The 21121-nt window shown below is 43.7% G+C and overlaps 1 protein-coding gene across 4 annotated transcripts in view; it reads right to left on the reverse strand.

Moving 5' to 3' along the window:
• Positions 1-3732: 3732 nt before the first annotated feature.
• LOC142389770 (protein bicaudal D homolog 2-like) overlaps positions 3733-21121 on the reverse strand; it is a 40275-nt gene continuing 22886 nt past the window's right edge. The window contains exons 3-12 of one of the 4 annotated variants that reach the window (XR_012770414.1): positions 18643-18795; positions 17655-17869; positions 17313-17559; positions 15469-15726; positions 15151-15354; positions 14483-15031; positions 13828-13979; positions 9283-9514; positions 7584-7693; positions 3733-6034 (exon numbers count right to left, since the gene is read on the reverse strand). Coding sequence is in view for 3 of the 4 variants with exons in the window: in XM_075474845.1 (XP_075330960.1) it covers positions 9160-9514; positions 13828-13979; positions 14483-15031; positions 15151-15354; positions 15469-15726; positions 17313-17559; positions 17655-17869; positions 18643-18795 (2133 nt within the window). In the remaining variant the exon portion in view is untranslated. Of the gene's footprint in view, positions 9515-13827; positions 13980-14482; positions 15032-15150; positions 15355-15468; positions 15727-17312; positions 17560-17654; positions 17870-18642; positions 18796-21121 lie in introns of all 4 variants that reach the window. The other 3 variants (XM_075474847.1, XM_075474846.1, XM_075474845.1) reach the window with 3 other exon arrangements.

Genomic DNA, 21121 nt, shown 5'->3' on the forward strand with positions numbered 1-21121 from the left:
ACTTTTCATTGTACTATTCATATTGTACTTTTTGCTCCAAAACATTTAGCTGACAGGCCATTAAATATTAACTCAGCTGTTTCCAAAGGTATTTGGCCTAAATAGAACCTCAACTTAAACTTGTACTTTTAAGCATATTCACTGTTAAGTTTGCTTTACTGTATACCAGCAATGTTTTTAATTAAGATTTTCAGCTAATCTTCTGGAGCATGTGGCTGCCAACCCTCCATACCCCTCTCTGTGACTGCTTACACACACCCCTCCTCCCCATCTATTTGAAACTTGTGTCTATTCAGCTATGCACCATTAACCCCTTTGTAGCTGCTGCTGTTGCTGCACACTTGTGATCGGGCTCTGATTAACACGAGGGTCTTTAAAGTTGATGTCTCCCTGTGTGGCCGCTTGCCAGGCAGAGGGCCACTTCCCTGACCCGTGCTCCCCTCTAATAAGCTGTTCCATTTGTCTCACCACATTTCATTGCACATTGCAGACAAGTAAACAGAAATGGAAAACAGATTCTTCTTTTGATTTATAACTTCTACCACTTTAGTTTTTTTCACTTTAGAGATGAACTGTGATTGCATCAGTGCAGATTATGAAAGGCGAAGTGTTTTGCGGGTTATTGAACTTGTTTTTAAAATAGACTTGGGGGCCCAGTGCCTCTGAGTGCATGGAGCAGCCCGTCAGTCTGACTGGTGCATGCTGGTCCACAGAAAGCAGAGCACCAAACAGCCCTATGGGATACATCCTCTGCTCCGCTCTCCTGGGGCTGGTCCACTCACAACAACAGAGCAGAGAGAAACAGCAGCATTCAGAATGAGGGAGGAAGGAGGCAGGGAGAGGGGGAACATGATTAACAGAAGGGAAAAGGTGAGAGACTGCTGGAGATCTAAGACAATTAGGACTGTTCTAACTGGAGTGGAAGATGAGCATCCAAGCAGAACGATAGCCGTGAAAGTCAACACATATGTGTAAGATGAGCTGCCTTGAGCTTTTTACACTTATCTGAAGGTAACACGGTGTAAATTCACCAATGATATGATCACACTCTAGAATGGGGTGCCAGTCTTCTTTTTGTTCACCCCTTTTCAGGTGCAAATTAAAGCCTCACACTGCTTGAATCAACACTCCATCTGTTAGGTGAAACAGGCAAAGCTGCCATTTTGAGACCAACAGCTGTGTGGAGATAAGACACGCAGATCCATGAGCAACAGTGGGGAGGACACTCACGCTCTGTGTCCACTGTCAGGAGTAAGTAATGAGGCTGAGCTCACTCTCCACAGGTCATAAATTTAACATATTCAATTTCATTATTCTTGCTCTTCAAAAATATGTGTATCTGTGTGAATTTGAAACCGGTCCACGTGAGGCATGTGTGCTGTTGGTGATTGATGCTGCTCATTCAGACCAGCTGATCACTGCTGTCTGCTCCTTCAGGCTCCACATGGATATATCACATGACGGCGCTGGCTAATACACATAAAGAAGACTCTTTGTGAGCACAAATAAACACTACGCCTCTCTTTTAAGGCAAATAATAGCCTTTTAAGTTACTTATCAGAGCTCCTGCTGGTCATAAGGATGTCAACAGTTGTAGTATAGGGACCCCAAGTGGTGGAATTTAGAAGTTCATTAGCTGAGATATGGAACATCTGCTCCGTTGCACGAACCCCCCTCTGTCCCGAGTGACTTCACAGCACCTGCAGATTAATGGAGCAGGACTCGTGCCATGGAATGAAGGCTGGGACCCACATTTCTTTCGTCAGTTGATGATGGATATGAGAGAAGACTGGCACCAACAAAAGCTCCACTGCAGTTGCTACGGTGACGTCAGTGAATTGACCTTTCTTCTCCGGCTCACATTATTTTTTCTGATTTTCAAAGTCAGTCAGCCTGGCACATGATAAGTGGTAGCAATTGGTTTAAATGTGCTAAATCGCAGCAGTGTGTGGAGGTGATATGATGGATTCCTCACTCAGCTGATTTCAGGGTTAATCTCTGACATCCCCAGCAGATTAGCAGCCATGAAGATTACACATTGTAAGGAGAGAAGTCTCCAGACTTCAAGCTGAATTGACATAAATCATGGAAAGTGTGTTAAGCTTTTCACTTTTTTTTATTTTGGTAAACTTTAAAAAAAATAGTTCCTTCAACTTCTGCTCCCCCATTAGCTGTCTTTTTTATTCGTATATTACCAATTTGTCCATGTAGTTCCCCCCTTTTTTTTCCTCCATTTTCTGGTCTAATTAGTCAGAGCTGGTATTCTAAATGCTGGCTTTGTTGCCAAAGTTTCAGGATGAGCTTCACTTACTTATAAAAAGATGAGTATCTTTATCTGCTCTTTATTTATTTGGGTAGTTAGATGTATATACACATATATAATCCATCCCACTCATGGGTTCTGTAATTCATGAGCAAAGACAAAAATCATATTAAGCCTCTGGGCTATGATCTATTTAAGAGATGCATTCTGCGATTCAAGCACTCTGATCTATGAAAATATACACAAGGACCAGCTGCTTGTAATAATTCTCCTGTGAGCAACAGGCTGGACTTGACAGAAGACAAAAAATTTAACTATCAGCTTTTAATTAAAGTGGCAAAAATCAGCTGTCACAAAGGCATGACATACGAAAATGTTTACATGATAATAATGAAAACTCTAATAGGACAAGGGTTTCTATATGTTGTAGCTACCAGCTCTAGGAGGAGCAATTAATAACAATTGATAGAAAATAAAGAATAAGTGGGGGTAGCCTTCCGCTCTTGCTACTTCTGATGAGTACTTGATCAAAGCTACATAAATGGATATTTAGTTCAGTCTGATAAGACGGATAAGGCTACATCAGAGAGGAGGATGGAATCAGCACGTTCTAATGGTGTAACAGTCTGCTCGACGTCTCCTTTCTTTGTGCTTTTCAGCTTTCATTGTAGAGGGCAATTATATTTGGACCTGCAAATTTAAATGGAAACACAAGAATTCAGCTAGAAATTTTAAAGTTAATAAGAAATATTCAATCTTCTGCACATGTGCTACGAAAAACATTCCAAATTTGGGCATTTCTTTTGAATCCGTTGTTGGTGTAGACTCTCAGTCATCCGGGCCTTTGTAATCTCAGGGCAACTGGACAGCTTTTTCTCGTTTTTCTTTTCCAGAATTGAACAGGCCTTCCAGATGAGAGGTAAAACGTTTAAAAGAACCAAGAAAAACAAATCCCACTCTGCTTTTTCAAGCTCGTAGGATTTAAAAAAAAAAAAAATAAAAAAAAATCTGCAGTTGAAATAGCCCCAAATCATTTCTCCACCCTTGTAAATCACTGCAGCATTAATTGGTCGGAGAGCTGGTCCCCAGAGGCTGGACAGGAAATTCTGGGAGTACCAAAGGTCAAAGAGAAACCGAGTCCGATCAGTGTGTGGGTGTATATCCTGAAGGAAGGGGGAAGAAGGGAAATGGAGAGAGGCAGAGGAGGGAGGGAGGGGGAGGAGCAAGATTTAAGTGAGACAGCAGAGAACAGACAGAGGGACAAGGGTTGGGAATGGGGGTGGAGGACTTTTTGTGCATTGTGTGAAATGTAATCATGTCCTGGAGACAGCTGGGAAGTTCCCCTTCCCCAGGCTTCCAGCTGGGAATACTCTGAGGACACACCAGTGCTGCGGAGCATGCACTCCCCTATTAACCCTTTATCTGCTCCTGCTGTGCACGAGCTATAAATAATAACGACACCAAAACACTTTGGAACTTATGTCACATTTATTGATTTTAGCCAGTATGACTACCCTTACACAGCCATATACCCTCTCGGCTAGAAAACAAACAAAACACTTTCGTAGGATTAGTTCAGCAGTAATACATCAGACTCCAAATGCTTCTCTTTTACCATTTTTTTTTCCTTCTCAATTTTTTCCAAACACCCGATAAAAGTTTGCCTGTTTGTTTTCAGTTCTGTGTAAAGGTCCCATGACTGAGAAACATGCATATGACATTTAGCTGTAATCAATATGCCACTAATCATAATGCACATTATTGATAAGAATACAGTACTGCATGACGAGTCAAATAAATACCAAACATACAGGTGAAGTCGTTATTTCATATAAAGATATCAAACTCTTATTATGGATCAATACTGAAACACAATGTGACAATAGTTTGCACGGCTAAATTTATCATCACAATGCTATAGCTTCCAGCAAACAGAAAACCTTTAAAATGTAAAAACACTTCCTCAATTGCACTTTTGTTTTTCATCTTCTCTTCCATATTGGTAACTTTAACGCCTCAACAAACAAGCAATTGGCTATAATGGCACGATTCAAGCTTGTTGATGCAGAAATTTTGTTTTCTGTTTCCTGAAAACGACGATGTTTAAAGATGATGTAAAAAAAGATTCAAGAATAATATATATATAAAAAAACATAAACAAAACAAACAAACTGGACAAAAAAAGAAAAGGTAAAATGCGCTCCCTGCACATTTTGTTTTCAACGATACTATTGATGTCACATATACCTTTACCAAACAAAGCTAGAGATACGTTGATGTTTCCAATAGTACACTGGTCTACCCCAACACATTACAGATGTGTGGAGCTTTTTTGTTCAATAACAGGAGGCCAAAGGAATTATTTTGGTTCCCAAAGTTTAAAAAAAAAAACAAACAGAAAAAAAAACACAACCATTTCACCCCTGAATTTCTTGATCGGATCACTGACCTGCACAATTCAATACAATTTCAGTGTTACTGAGCTGATTTCAAAACTATCGTCTCACTCGTGCAGAAAGGGGGGGGGGGGGAGGAATCCCCTTTTGCGCTTATTGCTGCTCACAGTTAATTCAAACCCAAAGTCCTTGCCTATAAAAAAAAAGACAAATAAAATACTAATCTAAGATTCTCCCTTCAAACAATGAAAGGCACTACTGGTCAGAAATGAAGAACTAGAACAAACCAAAAAACAAAAGTAGCCCCAGCGACACTTTCCTCAGTGACGGCTTGTCTTCTGTCCGAGTCTTGATTCTTTTCGACCTAAACGGTGTACCAAGATTTGGCACGATAAACGAAGAGAGAATGAAGCAATTCCAATTTGGAATTTAATTGTCGCCCTTGCAGAGAATTCTGAAGGCCAGTGATCGCGTTTCAATGGAACGCCCTCGGTAAGATGCTAGGAAAAGCATATCGCATCCCTCCAATTTTTCCCATAACACAACTTACCTATTTGAGTCAGAGCGTTGTCAAGTTTCATTGCGTCATTTTGAACTATTCCTAGGAATAATAAATACATGAAAAAAACCCCAGAATTTGATCACCCTGGATTTTTGTATAGAACATGGCAGTAGAACAAACACAAAAGAAAACCAACAGCATGACATGTAGCATGTAGCAAAAATGAGTTAAAAATGATTATTAGATGGATAAAGTCTTGTGGACAGAGGTTTGTGGAGCATTTACTCGAGTAAATAGCATCTGTTACTGAAATTCAGATAATTCACGAGTACATTGTATAATCCTGTAACCTACTGTGGATAACTCACAAATCATATTACTACCATGCTTTCCTATAAGGTTAATAATAGTTTATCATATTCCTATATCATGAAAGTGCACAAATTAAGAAAAAAACAAACAAACAAAAAAAAAAAAGAGATGAGACCAAACAAAACACCTTGTTGATTTCAAACTGAGAAACGACCACATATCCCCTGGCTTCTCATTGGAGGGTTCGATTAGCTAATCACAATCTTAGTTCAGAATTTCAAGTTCATTGGACTTGTGAGAAATGTGCTTCCAGCAGCGATGCATATCTATGAGGTGTCAATCTAATATGTGCCACATTTTAGTCTTCTGGCTGAAATAATCTGTTGCCGTTCAGCATTTTCGCTTATATTTTTGCTGATGCAGCAGTTTATTTTCTTAAATTTCGTCTTTATTCGTGTCCAAATAGCCTACGGCGCTAACTCTTTTTCGCCAAACTCAATCAGCCGCGAGAGAGGACCTTGCGTTGGCACTTCGTCGTCCGCGCAGAATTACTGTAAATTACTGCAAAATGGAGAAACAAACAGATGATCAGCATCAGTAGCATTTTGGTCACTTGAGAGCGACTGTTAACAAGGTTAGCAGCTGAGGCCACGCAGATGGAGGAGATGGCGGCTGGGGTTAGTCAAAGCAGCAGAGGGCGATGTTAGGTACTCCAAGCCAACCAAAAGTTGCCTCGCGGGGGTTTCACGAGGAGCTGCTGTGAAAGCAAACATCACACCGGCAGGTGCAGTTAGGAAGCCGCAGACTCACAAGTACCATGACCTTTTATTCGGAGGACTATGCAGAAGCCGCATCTCACCGCCCATGTCAAAGGAGATGGGTCTTTCTCATATGCCATGCGAGTTAATGAAAAATGAGTTATGCTCTGACATGCAGGCGTACAATAAATCAGAAACAAGATGCATCGTGTGAAGTTAAACTTAGAGGTGACGAGGGAGGAGCCTGCAGGAAGAGGTAGGAGGAGTTTTATAGGTGGCATATTGTAACGACACCGGATAAGCCAGACATTGATAACCTAGATCTAGGGAGTGGGGATTCTAGTCACAATCACATCCTGAGATCTATCTACTCCGCAGTGAATCCACAAAGCATATACAAAGGAAAGGGTTAGGTGCTCATATAAGTTGAATCAATGTCATCTGGTCGATTGAGCATCTACTTGTCAGATTTTTTCTTTTTCCTCCAAATATCAACAGGAGTTTCTCCTTCGGGAAAATCCTGGACTCATTTATCATCACAGTATCAGAGTGAGCTCTCAGCCAGACATTTGGCTTTCTTCACCGGCATGTCTGGCTTTCTTATCTCCTCGGTCGGGAGCTGGTTTACAACATGAGTAAGTCTCCCTCCTCTACTCCCCAAACCTTTTTCTTTGTCAGCGCAAACTGATATAAAACTGAATGCATCGCCTTCGTATGCGAAGTGAATCTCAAACGTAAGCGTGACTAACCTCCAAGGAGGCCGTTTTGCTCTTTTTCTCCAATGTGTACGATAGCTTTGTCTCCATGCTGTGTGCTATGGATGCACATTCAAGCAGGGTTGACCGCTGACACTTTTAATAAAAAGGTCCCTCCATTTTGAGAGAAAGGAATACTGTAGTAGGATCCTGCAAGATCGTAACCTGAACATATTCGTATTAAGAATATAGAGTTTAAATACAGCTTTGTAGTAGTAGAAAATGCTAAATTTTAGAAATCTTGCAGGATTTCCTCACATCAACCCTGCTTTTAGCATCACGAAGCTTATGTGTCTATGATCCACAAGCAGTACATGGATTTATTAAACACAAGCCCCACTTATATTTTTTATATATGCTGAATACTAGCTTGCAAGGATTTAAAGCTATTGTCAATACTAAAAACAGTACATAGTTTTGTCCTCACACGCCAAACAATATAAAAAAAAACATTTAAAAAAAATAGGGAAGGGGGGTGAAAAGCCCTCCATCAGCAACGGTTAAAAACATAATACACACCCGAGGGCCCTTCACTTCAACACTGAGTTACACACACACAGGCAGAAACTGGCAACACAGCGTATGCGAGGACGTTACCTGACAAAAATATTCAGAGGGCAATTTTCCCCCACAACTCCTCATCCTAGTTAAAGGGTGAGTGGCGATGCTGCGGGAGCAAGCTGCTGACAATCTACAAGAGAGAAGGTCTATAGAGACCAAGCAAGAAGACAAGATTAGAAACGTAAGGAAAGGGCTTTTTCAGCCACGTAACCTCATGGAATTATTTTTGTAATAGATGGAGGGGGGAGAGAGAAGGAAAAACAAGGTCTTCGCTCAGGCTGACACACAAGGACAGGGCTTTACATCAACAGATAGAGAAAAATATCAAGCGTTTGAATCGACAGGCACTTTTGCCGAGTGGACGGTTGGTTTCGTTTGCAATTTCAGTTTCCAGAAGTGAGGCCCTTTTTGATTTGTGCTCTTCCATGATTTGCTCAGTATTTAGAAAATAATCATTTGAACAAAACTATATTGTATCTCTGTTCACAGCAATCATTTTATCCATTTAAACTGAAGTAGGAACCTGAGGCACCTATGCCCGAAGTGCACTTAATTTAGATGTGGAGACAGATTTGTCAAACTTTCTCTTGTAATATGGCTCTGAACGAATCCATCGCAACGTAGTGGGTCACATGGAACACAGATTGAAGCCCTCCTGCATGTCACCATTCACCAATTAATTAACTCTTGTTTTTACAATGTAGAGCCCTGTAGAACATGAGTTTATCTCATACCACACACCCGACTACAGAAAAACAGTTAAAAAGCTCATAAGCATTTTCAGCTGCAAAGCCATGCGATTCTACTGACCGTATTGTATTGGTGTGCTAGCATCACAGCTTTAAAATGATCCTGAAATAAACACCTGTGGTCACAGGTGCTCCTTTTCTGCCCCAGCAATTCCTTTAGAAAACCACAAACCCCTCTCTGAGTTTTGAATTTATACTTAGAATTGTACTATGCTCCCCTAGCCATAAAAGCAGAGGGAGCTTGCATATTTTAGTTCATTTTTCTTGCTGTAAACATTAAAGAGTCACTTGATTAAGAAGCGTGCTGCTGGGCACCGGTCGGTCCTGAACCAGGACGGAAAGGAAGGGGAGAGGCGGGGGCTTTTTTCTTTTTAAAGGAGCACCAATGCCGACAGACAAGCCAAAGAACAGAGGATGTCATATTAAGTCATGAGACTATCAGAGAGACATCATCTTTACAAGCCTCCACCCCCCACAATGCATTTCTGTTACCAGGCAAGCAACCCACAAGCACAGAAGCTGCCACCTTTCACATCATATGTACAGCACTGTGACAACGGAAAGAATAGACACTCCATAATATCCACAAACCCCCCCAATAAAACCAGGGCCCTTTAAACCACATGCCAGATATGTCTACTACAGTCCAAACGTCTAGTGCACACTGTACATACATCTGCATTCCCCTAAGCGTTTACACTAGCACACACGAGCAGCTGGTTAGTAACACAGCAATCCCTAGAGGAGCGCAGGCTGGCCAGAGAGCTAAGCGAGTGAGTGGGGCTCTTTAACACTAAGGCAGGGAGGGTTCGGCCCCCCTCCCCTCTGTACACAGCAGTCCATGCTGACGTTTAAGCCGCCTCTCAATCGCAGTAGATCTTGTACTTCTCGCTGCAGAAGACGACGGGGCCTCCCAGGATGCCATTGGGCACAGCGTTGTTGTGCTCTGGTCGGCCGGAGCCAGAGCAGGTGAGACTCTGACTTACGTGGGGGTTGTTGGCGACGGTGCTGGCGGCCTTGCTTCGTGTCTTGGCACGGCCTCCGGTGCCTCCCCGGCGGATCTGCTCGTGATCGAACTCCAGATCTTCCAGACGCTGTGTCAGGGCCAGCTTCTGCTGGATAGCCATGCGCAGCAGAGAGTTAAGGGTCTTCTTTTCATCTTCTGCTGCAGCCAGCTGCCTCTGCATCTCCTCCAGCTGGGTAACATATTCATCGCAACTGCAAGAGACACACAGGCAGAGAAAATTGGTTACTTAATTGGGTATGCATTTGTTCTCCTTGAACTTCCCTAAACTAGTGTTTAGCATTACACCCCATAACCTCTCAACTGCTACTGACACCAACAATGAGTGAAAGACTGAAACAACAATTAATGCAGATTCCCTTGCCTGCGGTTACTTTTGCCACCACTAGATGGAGTCATTGAGTCATGAAGCACAGGCCTGAAAACCTGCAGAGCTGCTGCAATATTAACTTCAGACTTCAGCAGTCCCTTCCACCAAGTTCCACTGACATGTTTCCACCAATCAGTTTTTAGTGACAGCAGCAAATTCTGTACACATCTGCAACCACTTTGCAATTTGAATACTAATGCCTGACGTTTTGGACCTAAGGCTGCTGCTACAGGGCATAATCAGCACTTATGAGCAGGTGGGACACCTGAACGCAGCTGGCAGTAGTATCAGTGTGTCTGGAGTGAAACACTAGATCACATGCACACACGATGACAGCATTGACCCCAGAGTCATCTTTTCTGCATCACCTGAGGAACAGGCTGAGTAGGCCAGTAAAACAGGAGGAAAATGAATATGGGGAAGAGAGGAATGTGTAAAATTGCTCCAGGGACCTATTCACACCTGATCTCCAGTTCTGAAGTCAGAGTATCACCTTAATCCACCTTTCCATCTCCCATCTGGGTGCCAAATAGCACAAGATATGAGGTCTATACTGTTCGCTACCACTGGGGGCTGCACTGCGGCATTATCACCTGCGCTCAGTGTCCTTGCGCATGTGCATGCATTTCAAACTGGACAGGTATAAAAAAAAAAAAAACTGGGTCAACCGACGGGATTTAAAGTGGGGGTTTCCTATCTCCACTCTCCATCTGCTGTTGTAGAGCTCCTATTTCATTTTCATCCTCTTTCCTGAGTCTTATCTTTGAAGCCCCGTCACGTCCTTGCTGCCACTTCAATTAATCCGCCTGCATCAGCCACTTTTCCTCGCCCGATCTTGCTCATCCATACTTTCTGTGTATGTGAGCGAATCTTTGGCAATGACTGACACACCTCTGTGAAGGGAGGGATTCATTATGACAAACTTGCCCTCCAACTGAACAAAACCATTTAAATGTAATTTACCTGGTAGGCAGCCTCACCCTACTACCCTTTATTTATCTGGTATTTAAGCGTTTATTTTATTAGGGAACGCCCTTTCTTTGGTTATATTCCACAAACTGTATTAGCCTTGTAAAAAAAGAAAAGATGGCAGAAATTTTTACTCGCGTCACTCAGCTTTTTGTTTTGTATTGCCTGCAAGTGTATCTGTCGTTTTCCCAGTTGGGATCTTGGTAGGATGACATTGTTTGACCTTATTCCGGTTTGTTTTAAATACTTAATTTAAAATTGACAATTTCAGTCAAGTTTCCTATTTAAGTGAGTCTCCCTTCCAGACAGGATAATGGCAAACAAGAAATAAAAAATGAATCTTCAAAGAGAAAATTGAACTGGCCACAGGCAGAGCCTAAAAGCATCAACAGCTGCAGATGTTTTTGTTGTTTTTGTTGTATGCGGTGCTGCACGTGGTCGTGGGCCATGTGAACTCTTGCCCTTGCCAGACCACCATACAAACATAAACCATGCCCTGCCTTCTTGTGTATGCAGCTTGATTCCCTGTGGGACACACACCCAGACAAAGGGGATCAGTGCTACTTCATTAAGCCCTGTATGAGACCGGGGGACGACTCTGGGGGGTGTGGGGTGTTGGTGTTGTTCAGTCAGTCTTGTATGGAGGTGGGAGGCCGTGCGATTTTCCCGGGAAAAAAAGGAGGGTCTATTCTTTCGATTTGGGTGGGGATACAATAGGAGACTTTTAAAGGCCTGCTGATTGGGTGTTGCAGCACAATGGATGAAGGAAACCAGGAGGAGGCTGCCGGTCTGTTGAGCATGAATAGTTGCTACGTTCACGACTCTTAAAAACAAGCACGTTATCTGCAATCTTAGTGAAGATTTGCTGTAGCTGGAGGCATTTAGTCGGGGTAGCCGTTAAAACAATCATATGGAGATCACTAATAGTAGATCATTTTCCCACAGCACGCACACAAAACCTCTTCAGGTATGGTCTTGTCTGAAGCTTGATTTGTCGCGGTGGGGTCTACAGGCAGAGAGCTGAGAGGAGGAGGAGGGAAGAGAAGAAGGAAAATGGATGATGGAAAGGGAGTACGACAGACAACAATGTAGCTTCAGACATTCGAGAACATGTGACTAAGATTTTGACTGCTAATAGGTCGGAGCAAGAGGTGAGAGCTTGCCGAGGCATGTCTTAGGAATGTGAGAGGCAGAGCTTACTGTTCACATGACACCAGAGACTGCAGCTGTAGAGGCGCAGACACACAGAAAGACAGAGGGGAGCGCATACACACCAAAAAAATATGCAGTCCTGTGTCTCTTTCTCGGTATTCTCAAGTGTCCAATTATTTATACAATCTTATTTCAAGTAACTACATTCAAGTGGGGCACAGATTGTAGCGCAAAATCACACAAAAGCTTACAAAAGACATAAACGCTCTTTGCATTTCACTCCACTTCTCGGATATCATTTGGATATCCTCTCAGAAATCCAACTTTACAGACTATGGGAGGTGATTACCATGGGAAACTGGGCTGGTGTAGTAGGGTTTAACAGAAAGCCTGCTCCTTCCTCTCATTCTTCTCCAGACGACTGGAGAACCGGGTGTTTGGTGGTGAGGAAGGACGGAAGGGGGACGGGGGGTACAAGAAGGGGGAGTGTGGGAAACCTCACTCAGGCAGGTCCCCCAGCCTCTCAAAGAGTTCCCTGACCCAACTCCGTGCGGTATAGGACAAAATTTACATACCAATGCATGAATCCCATAAACAGACTGAATGTAACTCTACAATAGTGGGGAAGAACTGGGGTCCGAGGTTAGGGGATGGTGTCATCGTTGAAAGTGTTTTGGATACATGGAAGAAAACACGTGTTTTGATGCTAGTGCTATAAAGAAAGCTTTATTGTGTTAAAGCTTTTTAAGCCTCTTCAAAAAAAAGAGGCTGAAAGAAACAAATATGATCTCATGCTCTTGCTGCATTGCTGTAAGAATGAAACGTTGAACTACTCACAGTCTCATCCAGAGTAATGCCACTAGTAGGTGAGACTCGGTTCCAAATTCGCCCTGTTTGCCTTTTGTTGCGGATTCTGACGCCATCTGGCTCTGCAGTACACCCTAAACCCATGACATCTCACATATACTTATATTTGTAGACAGAGGACTTATTTTCCTGTAACTAACTGATTAGACACCGCAGGTATGTGGAGTAGACTTCAACGAGTCAACAGGAAGGTAATCAAATCCTGTTCAGGCACTTCCTGTATGCAATCTTCCTCGCACAATATCATCTCCGACCATTCTACTCATTCTCTTTCCCCCTTGATGCAAAACTTGAACAATGCTGTCCATTTCAATAGAGCACCAAACGCAGACGGGAAGATCAACTCAGGATCCCAGCACTGCCATCTGTGCCCCAACTAGCACTTACAGAAAAGTTATCCTCAAGTAAGGAATCAGTAAAGCCTCCATCTAAATGCGCCATCAACTCCCCGTGCACCCCAGACACTTAGCTACATTCTTAAACCTAGTATATGCCTGCTCGTGCATGCAAACGCAAAATAAACAAACAAGCAGAGGGTGAGCACTTCGTCTACTGTGTGTTGAAAGCATAATCCGGGCCAAGATGAGGTGGGATTACGGGCAAAACCTTTGACCTGCTTCTTTTGGGAATCAGAGGAGATTAGTGAGTCACTGGTGAAAAACAATGCTTAAATTACATATTTAAGCGACACCCAGAAGGGATTCCTTGTGTGCTCTGCAGTCAGTTTCTGTAGCACAAGCATTTCTTTCTTTTCACTAATGAAGCAAACTAGACAGTTTGTGTTACAACAATACCATAAAGGCCCAACATATGGCAAGCATGGATTACATTATGACAATAATCCCGTCTTTAGCTACCTGGTTATAGTGTCCAGGTCTTTGCCTGCAACAGCAGTATTATTAATAAACACCAATCTGCTGTTTTACCACAGCATATTAATCTACAGCGATATTAATCTAAAGTAGCACGACAGACAGTGACTAAAAATTCGCCAATCCTTGAGGGTAAAGAAAACGGACCGCTTGAGTGGCGACGTCTTCTACATATGCAAACTCTAAGCTTGTGTCATGCTCGTGGATCTGTTGCGAGCCCCGAATGTCAGGGTGTAAATACCTGCTTTGAGTGTGCATGTGGGGGCACGCTTCTTACCGTGTGGCAAACATAGCTCGGAGAGAGGAAAAGGTGGCGGCGTCTTCTTTCAGAGCTTTGAGCTCGTTCCTCAGCTTCATCATGGTCTCTGTCACCATGGCCTTCTCATTCTCGTACTTGCTCTTCAGATTGGCCAGAGCGACTTCAGCTGTCTGTGAGAGGAAGAGGAGAACAAAAGGCTCAGAGCAGCTGGGAGACGTCTGGGGTATTTTTTTTCCTGTCGCAAGAAGTCCATCTCTGCTAGTGTGGACCACATGACCTACTTTTTCCATCATGTGGGAGTCTTTAAGGTAGCCCAGAGAACTGTGTTGGCTGCCAGATGCTGATGTTAAAACCATAGCTGTTTTATAAGGTGTTCTTCGTGCGTTCCAACGGTCACCGAGAAGCCACACACATAGTTTAAAGGGCTGCCAGAGCAACTGTATACATACCCTGCCTTATGGTCACAGTTCTTTGTGCTGAACCACACAGAAACTCAAGGCAGCTGACGCCATATGGCTCGCCTATAGTGTTTGTTATAGATCTAGTCTGCAGCAGCTGAGTAGACCTGAAATAGCTCCCTCGTTCTCTGTTTCTGTCTCTCAAGGACTTTTGATTGCGTTATCAAACTAGCCGAATGGACACAAACTGTAAGAGACAAAACAAGTCAACCCACCTGCTTGTTGGCCTTGAGGACAGTGCGCAGAGTGGCAATCTGTTCACGCTTGGTGCTGAGCAGGGACTTCAGTTTGAGGATCTCCTGCATGCAGGCTTCTTTGTCCTTGTCTGCCACAGTGCCAAGCTCCAGAGAGGCCACCCTCTGGCGTGACAGCTCCGTGGTGCGGTCCACAGCCAGCTGCAGGTGTTTGATCTGGTCTCTGATGATAGCCACCAGATTGTAGATGTTCATGGGCTCGCGTCGGTGGTCAGACACAGGAGACGGCAGGGAGGAGACTGGTGAAGGGGCTCCTTCGTTGAGGTCGGTCCTACCGGGCTCAGGGAAGAGACCCTTGGTGAGCAGGATGGGAGACCGCCGGCCGCGGACCTCCGGGCTGCTCCGACCACCCTTACCCTCTTTGTAGAAGTCGAGCATGACACGGTTGGGCGTCTCATTGTTGCACATGCAGACATGGTTGTAGAGGGTGGCCAGTTCTTCACTGAATGTCACCAGCTCGTCCTGAGCCACACTCAGGCTTCCCTGGGATTCACCTGCCACGTCGCTTAACTGCGAACACATGCAAAGAAAAAAGGATTCGCTAAGAAACGCTTCAACAACAAAGAGCAAAATTATCATCATCAAATCGGGTTTCCATCTGTTTGACAATATCAAGCGCAACATTTCACCTTTCGCAGCTCTTTCTCCAGCTTGGCCTTCTCTTTTTTCTCTGCATTACTGGACTTCTCCAAAGATGCCAGCTTCTCTCCTAGATTAGTGACGTCGTTCTCCAGGCGCGTGCGCTCCTCCTCGTAACGTGACTGACAGGACTGATATTCTGCTTTCAGAGTCTTCAGTTCCTCCTTCAGCTCTCCTGCCTCAGACACAGCCACCTAGATGAGAAAGAACACGACCCGATTTTAATAAACCCAGAACCTGCAAATATTTCAAGCTTGTTTAATCAGACATTTTGTGCTGCCCACTCTCAGCTACCAGCAGCTAATTACCTTGTACTTGCACTCCAGGATTTCAGGTCCGTTGATGTCCACCTCGTAGTAGTCCCCGTCTTCATGGCTGTCGCGCTCTTTCTCGTTGTCTAAGGCCGACTGGCGCTCCTTGCTGGCTTGGAGCTTGCGTATAGCATTGAGGTTCTCTGTGAGTCGGTTGACCTTCTCCTGATGCTCTGACAGAGCCCCATTTGCCTGTTCCAGCTGTTTCTGAGAGTCCTGCAGATTGCTCAGCAGGTTGACCTTCTCACGTTCCATCTGAGAAGAGACAGAGACAAGACAAATAATGAGAATTACTACACACAAGTCAAGTCATGGTGTTTTTTTAATTTTATTTGGTAATCTCAGATGGTGATGGACTTCATATTAAGACAGATAATATTAAATCAGAGGCTGATCTATCCTGTGGCAACCCTACACATTATCAGAAGGCACTGCCAAAGAATGCAAGGCATGTTGCCAACTAGCTCTGCATCAGTTAGGATGACCTTGACAATTTTGCTGGACTCAACTCAGCTCAACTGAGGCATAAACCCTGGAAGGGTCATCTTACCCACATGCACACACTTGTGCTTGTATCAGCGCTGAGCTATGTGTCACAGTAATGCTCATGTGCATGCAAGATTTATTCAGGCACAATGCGTCGTGATGGTACTTCTGCTACTTGTACGGTCACTTTATATTTTTAAATAGTTTATGGTTATAAGTTAATTCTAATCTAATGTATGTTCAATGTATGTTATGTTACTGCTACTGGATGCTTGAATTTCCTTCGGGATCAATAAAGTATCTACCTTTCTATCTATCTATCTATCTATCTATCTATCTATCTATCTATCTATCTATCTATCTATCTATCTATCTATCTATCATGAGGGTTGATTTAGAACAGAGGTGGCACGCTTAACACGGCTTGTCAAGTTGGACAAAAAAGCTACTCGAGCATTTCTGTAGCACATCAACGTCTATGACCACAGTTAACAATGTTAGATTGCCAAAGAATTTAAAAAAAAAGGTGATGTTCAATGATTTGACATCCAGAAAATGATAAATACAATGCCAAAATGGCAGGAGAGAAGCAGCTAAATCAGTAAAAAAAAAAAAAAAGCCTTTGATCTCTTGAACACTCATTACTGTCAGGAATTTGTGGAATGACCTGTCAGAAAGCTGCAGAGGGCACCCTGACGTGTTGCTGGGTCATGATAATTGGGGGATAATGTCAGACTTCACTAGTTCCTCCATCACAGTGCTTGGTAGAGGAGCAGAATAGCTGCCGTTGCAGGAGAAAAAAAAAAAATAAATAATCGGTCAAGTTCCCAGGACCTTCTGGTGGCCATGGTGCCCATCCAGACGTGACCTTGGACTCATGTGGTGATGAGCGTGCAGATGGCAGGTCCTCTGGTGCCACCACCTGCTGCCCGGAGGGCCCAGTGGAGCTATGAGGATGCGTGCGTGGATGTGTGTCTCTCTCTGGATTAACTTTGCTGTAATGGGATTTAGATCCCTGCAGCAGACTGGGGCAAGATACAGCAATACACTCCACTGGGAGACACACCTTCAGCCGATGCAAATCTCCTCTTAGCTGGTACTTTTATAGCATTACCGTGTTACACTAATTCCATCAAGTACAACAGTTCAATATCATGTTCATTGTTAGTTAAGGTCAGCTGAAAAGGGGTTCGATGAATGATATTTGTTGTTTGCTTTCCAGCAGTTTTGCATCATGTTATGCTACTTAACCTTTCTTCATAAAATAAGTCTACAAACTAATAAAAACGGAGTGATATAAGGTACTTCACTGTTAGCAGAGCAACACCGTTTTCTTGGTGGAAACCAACACAAACCTGCATCAGCTGCTGTTTGAGCTTCTGGATCTCCGAGATGTTCAGTTCACTCAGCAGGTCGTCGACGAGGCTCGGCGCGGGACGGAAGAGCTCCTCCTTCGTGGGCGTGGAGATGCGGTTGTCGTCGGTGATGGAATTGGCCAGTTTGGCGAAGCCGCTCTCATACTCAAGGAGAGCCTCGTCGTTGTTAGGTTCGGTGCCAGCATCGTCGCTGAACTTGAGACCATCCAGGGAAATGCTAAGAGGACTGAAAGGAAAATGTGGGAATCATTTCTGTGTCATTTTTGAATTGCTAAACATGTATGCTGAAACCATAGAGCAGCTTGTGTGTTTGCTATCTACCTGTGGTACAGAGAGTCTCCGATGTTCATGTAGTGGGAGAGTTCTTTCCTCAGGGAGGCTTTCAGCTCACGCTCAGTCTTGATGGTCTCCAGAGCCTCACTTAGCTGACGCTCAGCGATCTCTTTTAGGCGGATGGCATCCTCCAACTGGCTGTTAAGGAACTGAGTGTCTTCCTCCAGACGACGGATCTCATGCTTCAAACCCTCAAACTCCACCTGGACACAGAAAGAGGCAACAGCCCTCGTGAATTTTGGAATATCAAAGCAAATCATAGAAATAACAATGAAAATCAGCAGCATCAAAAATTAATAAGATAGCTTGAGATGATGTTAAAACAAACCATAGATATTTGATTTCCTTACAGTCAATATTCAAGTTCATTTTGCTTGGTGTGTAATAGAAGGCCGTTGCATCTTTTGCTTATTTTAGCTTGTGGTAACTATGTTGCAGAATCACCAGTGGATATCAGGAGACGGAGCAGCTCAAGCCTCCTTGCTGGAATCTCAGCTGCACCTAATATGTGTGGGAAGTGTTTTCAAGTGTATCATCAAGTGCTGAAATTTTTTCACATAACAGACGACAGCTGCGGAGTATGTCACTTTTACAACTATGTGGCAGTGTGAGGCGACTGGAAAAAAAGAAAAAGCCAGCTGCTTTTATCAATGGTAACCGAGGGTCTTTTAAAGATCATATTTAAATCCCATAAAATAAATTAAGTTAGAGCTGGTGAGTGGAGGATTAGAGCTTGTTCTGGGCTAAAAAAAAAAAAAGCAGTACATCAAAAATTTTGCGCTGATAAGAGTACTCGTGTTAGATGCCCCAAGCAACTAGTTTAATCAAGCTTCATTAAAGAGGCAGCACGATGATAAGAGGGATGCTCTTTCCTTCTTCACCTCCCCTGGCCTCCTCATTTTGAGACTATAATCCCACCGTTTTAACGTGGTCCAGACTTGGCACATGCATAGCTGCAGCACCGCGCCACCCTCACCTGACTCTGCTTGAGCACGGAAACTTGCTTCTGTAGTGAGATGTTCTCCTCTTCCAGCTCGGTGTAGTCCTGCAGCAGAATAGCCTCCCGTAACTTGTACTCCTTGATGTCATCACGCAGCTGATTCCTCTGGAGCTCCACCATCTGGCTGTTCTGTAAGGCCCAACGAAGTAGACAGAGACCAAATGTGTGAAAGATGGCACTTTGCTGATTGATTGACTGATCAGATTGCTGCTTTAGTGTAACTGTTTATGTTAGATTGGCTGTTCAGCACTTAAAATCTTGCTAAATAATAAAAGCTCACATCTGTCTGAACCAAATGCATGTATGTCTGTTTGAAAGGGAGGCAGCAGGTGTCCTTCCGGGCAATGGGCCACACATCCAATGGGCCTGCCAGTTCTCATAACACCAGAGAGACTGAAGCCTGCTTATCTCTTTCTTAGGTTTAGGTATTCAGTCGGTGAGAAGCTTTGTAATGGTCTAATTTCCTCACTGTATCAGAGGGCTACTAAGCACAAGTGAGGAAATCGGTCAAATAAGAAGTGGTGCAAAAAATGTCTGAAATGCTTTGAGTGTGCGCCAGGGAAGAAACGCGCACACACCTGCGACATAAAAAGGACACTTCATCAACCTTCTGTTTGCACTTACTAAAACTCTGTTCCTAATGTGTTGTAAATGCTTTTTGATCTCTCTCGCTGCCCAGGAAAGGCTTAATTAGTCGTGTTAAGACTAAAGAGGTGAGAGACATGCCCTTCGGCCAAAAGGATTCCATCAGGCCAACTGAGCCACCTGTGTCTGTACGGGTTAATCTTGTGGGGTGAATCGCTGTGTCTCAACTGCTGTTTTCTTGTAACAAAAAAAAAAAAAAAAAAAAAAAAGCTGATCGAGGTATGCATGATCAGTAGCACTATCGACTGAAAAAAAAGGGAAATGAGCTTGTGCTGACAGGACATCCTGATGTTTAAAACAACCTTAATGAACACACCTGTGAGTCTAAAAGGAGTGACGAGCATATCTCAACAGTGTCTGAGGTGAGTTTGAAAATCCATGTGCTGAGGTGTGTGTGTGGAAGAGTGTGCTGATTTGTGTTTTGAGTGCAGAGTTTCACACGTAAAACTTGGCTCGTGATATTATCAGCAGAATATTTACATATACGTGTCACTGAGAAGACAAACATATGCTTAGGATTTATTATGTGTGTGCGGCCACGTAGGTGTGATGCATCTTTCTCTTGGGAGAGCTGACGGAGATGACCTCATACCGGGCAGACAGTTAACCTCCCGGTCCCTTTGCCAGTTGGCCGCTTCCCCCCACTCCATCACCACGTGGCCGCATCACAATCCCAGCTCTTGGATCACTCAGCGGCCACAGGAAGTCCCTCCTGAGGTTTCACTTTGCATCTCAGCATTGCCATGAGATTAAATGCACATCACTAGCATAATCAGCTGGAACAAAATGAAACAAGCTTGTGCTGACCGGACATCCTGACGGTTAGAACAACCTTTTTAAATCACTGGAAGGTCAGGAGTTTGATACTGTTCGCTGTAATGTGCTCAGATCACACACAGCTCACAACCGCCACATCCTCAGTGATAAACAATATGTCTCATGCCAAAACATTTGGATAAAGTGACTTAGGAGACGTCAATGCTAGAAAAAAACTATCTATTTTTGTTACCCTTTTTTTTACAATCGGACATTCCCTGTTTACCATTTGGTTTGTTGTGAATTCCCCACTGATAAGGAGTATATGCTCCTTGTTAACGCCGTGTAATAATTGATCCCTATGTGCAGAGCTTCATCTAAAGCGCATTAATATTCATCAGGGTATAGCGCATGTCTGATGAGCGTGGCTGTTTGCGGTGCTAAAAGCCCTCCCGTCGGTGTGACGCTGAATAATGTAAGAGCTTACAGTGAACATCAGCCTTACTAACATCTTCTAAGCAGTAGAACCAACCTCTGAAAGAGCACTGAATTAAAGCAAAAGTGAAAAAAAAAAAGGATTCAAAACCTCAAGAGCCTGAGAGTATCAAACAACACACACTATTAATTTATTATGGCTGTGAACACATTGATGTCTCTCTCCCCTTTTTTTTTTATTATTATTTTTTCCCCCTTAATTTAACTCAGCACAGCTGTGCCAGCTGGATGCTCAGCCCCCCCCCCCCCCCCCCCAGTCAGGGTCATGTGCCTCAGCTGGAGGGTCAGTGCCGTTCAGTCCAGATGAATAAAAGCTGCCACTGAGCCTGATTAGGATGCTCCTCCAATTTGATTAAAATGCACACAGGGGCCGTGACCTTTCCTTGCTTCCACATCCACTGATACACGCAGCCCGTCAGAGCAGGAAGCAGGGCTGATGAGGCCATGTGCGCCGCAGTTAGTGTGAATAACAATAAACTGGGTGAGGAACACAGGACTCTCTGGGGAATATTTCTGATAAATCTAAATATTGTGTGTGCACGTCTGTAAGAAGCGGGGT

This window comes from Odontesthes bonariensis, chromosome 10 (assembly GCF_027942865.1).
Source record: "Odontesthes bonariensis isolate fOdoBon6 chromosome 10, fOdoBon6.hap1, whole genome shotgun sequence".
Taxonomy (NCBI): Eukaryota; Metazoa; Chordata; class Actinopteri; order Atheriniformes; family Atherinopsidae; genus Odontesthes; species Odontesthes bonariensis.